General features: G+C 44.8%; 1 protein-coding gene across 6 annotated transcripts in view; it reads left to right on the top strand.

Annotated features, from left to right (window-relative positions):
• The window catches only part of LOC122556549 (polypeptide N-acetylgalactosaminyltransferase-like 6), a 533,679-nt gene extending 531,386 nt beyond the window's left edge, over nucleotides 1-2,293 (top strand). For all 6 annotated transcript variants that reach the window (XM_043703364.1, XM_043703374.1, XM_043703355.1 and 3 more), the window contains exons 5-6: nucleotides 1,930-2,096; nucleotides 2,217-2,293. In XM_043703364.1, coding sequence (XP_043559299.1) covers nucleotides 1,930-2,096; nucleotides 2,217-2,275 — 226 coding nt within the window. In that variant the 3' untranslated portion in view covers nucleotides 2,276-2,293. The remainder of the gene's footprint in view (nucleotides 1-1,929; nucleotides 2,097-2,216) is intronic.
• Nucleotides 2,294-2,939: the final 646 nt, after the last annotated feature.

Below are 2,939 nucleotides of genomic sequence, written 5' to 3'. Positions count from 1 at the left end.
GCAGAGGGTGGTATGTGTATGGAATGAGCTGCCAGGGGATGTGGTGGAGGCTGGTACAATTGCAACATTTAAGAGGCATTTGGATGGGTATATGAATAGGAAGGATTTGGAGGGATATGGGCCGGACGCTGGCAGCTGGGACTAGATTGGGTTGGGATATCTGGTCAGCATGGACGGGTTGGACCGAAGGGTCTGTTTCCATGCTGTACATCTCTATGACAGTTGCCCGAGGATGGGATTGAACTCAGGCCCTTGGCGCTGTGAGGCAGCAGTGTCAACTGCTGAGCCACCAAATCATCCTATTTGTGGGGAGAGAAACAATGTTGACATTTTGAATCTAAAATGTCTCTTCTTCAGAAATGCCAAGACTTCAAGGATGGAGACAGGGGGTTATTTGGGAATTCAAATTCTACTGCACTGTATGAGTAGACAGGTGAGCTGGCAGAAACGTTAAAGATTGCGAGAGGCATGCCAATCTAGCATCAATAATAAGGTGTTAGCCTGGTCAAGCTACAACACAAGACGACTTGCATGCCAAAGAGCAGAAGCAGCAAGCGATAAGTAAAGACAAGCCATTCCACAACCAATGGATCAGGTCTAAGCTCTGGTGGACAATTAATTAACTTATTGAATGAGGAGGCTCCGCAGGCACCTTCATTCTGATACAGCCCATGACATCAGAGCAAGAATAAGCTCTGGGGCATTAGAAGCAACCTTCAGTCAGAAATGCCAAGTGGATGACCCTGAGGTCTCCAGCATCACACATGTCAGTCTTCAGCCAATTTGGTTCACTTCAAGAAAGGACTAAAGGCTCAAGATCCTGCAAAAGGTATACGTCGTGACAATATTTTGGCAATAAAATTGAAGATTTATGTTTGAGGAAACTCTTGCTTCCAGCTCAAGTAACAGCAGATTTGCAGGAAACAAACCCCTACAAGACAGAACCATCCTGACATGCAACTATATTGTCATTCCTTCAACGGTGGTCTATCAGAATGGTTTTCCGAACAGCATTGTGCAGGTATCTACAGCGAATGGACTGCAACAGTTCATGGAAGAAGCTCATTGCCACCTTGTTCGGATTGGATCGTCAATGCTGGCCTTGGTAGCAACACCAACATCCATTGAAACAATAGTTCTTGCTTCAGGCCAAGAACTTATGTAGCCCCATCTAGAAGTAAAGAGAGTCCAGCAGCCACTGTACTGACCAGTAAGGTATTCCAAATATCCTGCATTCTCTATGAAAAGAAGTTGCTGCTAAGCTCCAGTCCATTCCTGCTGATGGTGAACCCTTACCTTTCCCAATCCCCTGAACTGAATTCATTGTTCAGGTGAGAGGAAGGGAAGTCACAGGTTCCAACATTTTGATGCGAATATTTGAAAACAAGGTAGACATCCGTGAGGAGGCAAACATTTATTTTTGTTGCAATCGTGTGATGACATTCGTGAGCGGTAAAAATGCTGGACATCTGTGGGATGCTATTCGGTTACTGATTGATTTCCCCCTTATTGGTTCTGGGGTTTTTCTCAGCTTCCTTGCCACTCCAAGGGGCAGCTGGAGGGAGGCGTTGGAGGGGTTTGTGTGGGGGGGAGGGGGGCCTTTAAGAGTGCGAGGGAGGAACAAATTGTTCAGCAATAATGCTGAGTGATTGTGACTGTTGGAAAGGTTTGATTGACCTGTTGGTCTTTTCCCACTGAAAACTCATAGATTCACTGCTATCCATCAGTGAATTATCAAGAAGGATTTAGATATTATTCTTGGGGCTAAAGGAATCAAAGGATGTGGGGCAAAAACTGGGTAGGGTACAGAGTGGGATGACTGTTGCACTCTGGGACAATTCCTGCTTTACTATCTCTACGAAAGCAATGAATGTATCTGGCCTGCTTCCTCTCGGCCTGTCACCCATCTCTTTATCTCTCTCTTTGTAGCTGCAAGCATAAAATGTACTTGGAGAAGTTGCCAAACACCAGTATCATCATCCCATTCCACAACGAGGGTTGGTCATCGCTCCTGCGGACAGTGCACAGTGTTATCAGCCGGTCTCCTGACCAACTGATCGCAGAGATCATTCTCGTGGATGACTTCAGCGACAGAGGTAAGCAAGAGCATTGGCAATGAGTGTCTGCAAAGCAGGCTTTGTCCCGGTGTGTTTGATCTGACTGTACTGCTGCTCTGAGCACCGAACTGGCTTATCAGCCTTCTCTTCCTCTTGTAGCATCGGTTGCATATGTTAAAAGAGGCTGCTGTGCGGTAGGTGATTCTTTTTTTCTGTGAACGTTCATTGATATGGTGGGAAATGTGCTGAAGGTGAATAATTCCAGCTGTGACATAAAGAGAGCACATCCTGGAGTTTTGCGTCCAGCAAACGGTTCGGAAACACTTGTTAATCTTGGAGAGACAACATCTGTCTTATGTAATGACATCTCTGCCAATGGCTACAGCTTGGTGACTGATCTATACATCAAGGCCATATTCTGTATCATGTAATAAAGACTCAGGGTCTGCTGGAGACAAGAAACTCACACTACTCACCTAGTTTCTTCACCTATCACTTTGAAAATGATTGACTCCATGACGTGTGAGCTGGTAATGACACAGTGAGCACAACAAGAAAGTGTGCAACTTGGTGACCAGCTGGATGAACATTTCATCTCTCAAATTGATGCAAATTAAGGATTGAGAAGGGGACAAAGGAAAAGTAGAGGAAGAATTGGCCGATTTGGGTTTGAAAGTAAAGTCAAATCAGATTAAGAAAGAGAGGGATGATTGGTCAAAGACAGAAAATACGAGCAAGGTGCAGACAGGGAAAGTAAGACAAAAATTCAAATGTGACTTTTATTGGATTTCTAAGAGAACTTGACTACCCACTGGAATTAGATTTCACGTTTTGACTTGTTCTGGGTGGGAGAGGTTAGACAATACAGCAATAATGTAAAGT

Source organism: Chiloscyllium plagiosum, chromosome 2 (assembly GCF_004010195.1).
Source record: "Chiloscyllium plagiosum isolate BGI_BamShark_2017 chromosome 2, ASM401019v2, whole genome shotgun sequence".
Classification (NCBI taxonomy): domain Eukaryota; kingdom Metazoa; phylum Chordata; class Chondrichthyes; order Orectolobiformes; family Hemiscylliidae; genus Chiloscyllium; species Chiloscyllium plagiosum.
Note: the sequence above shows the minus strand (reverse complement) of the source record. Positions and strands in the feature narration are given on the sequence as shown.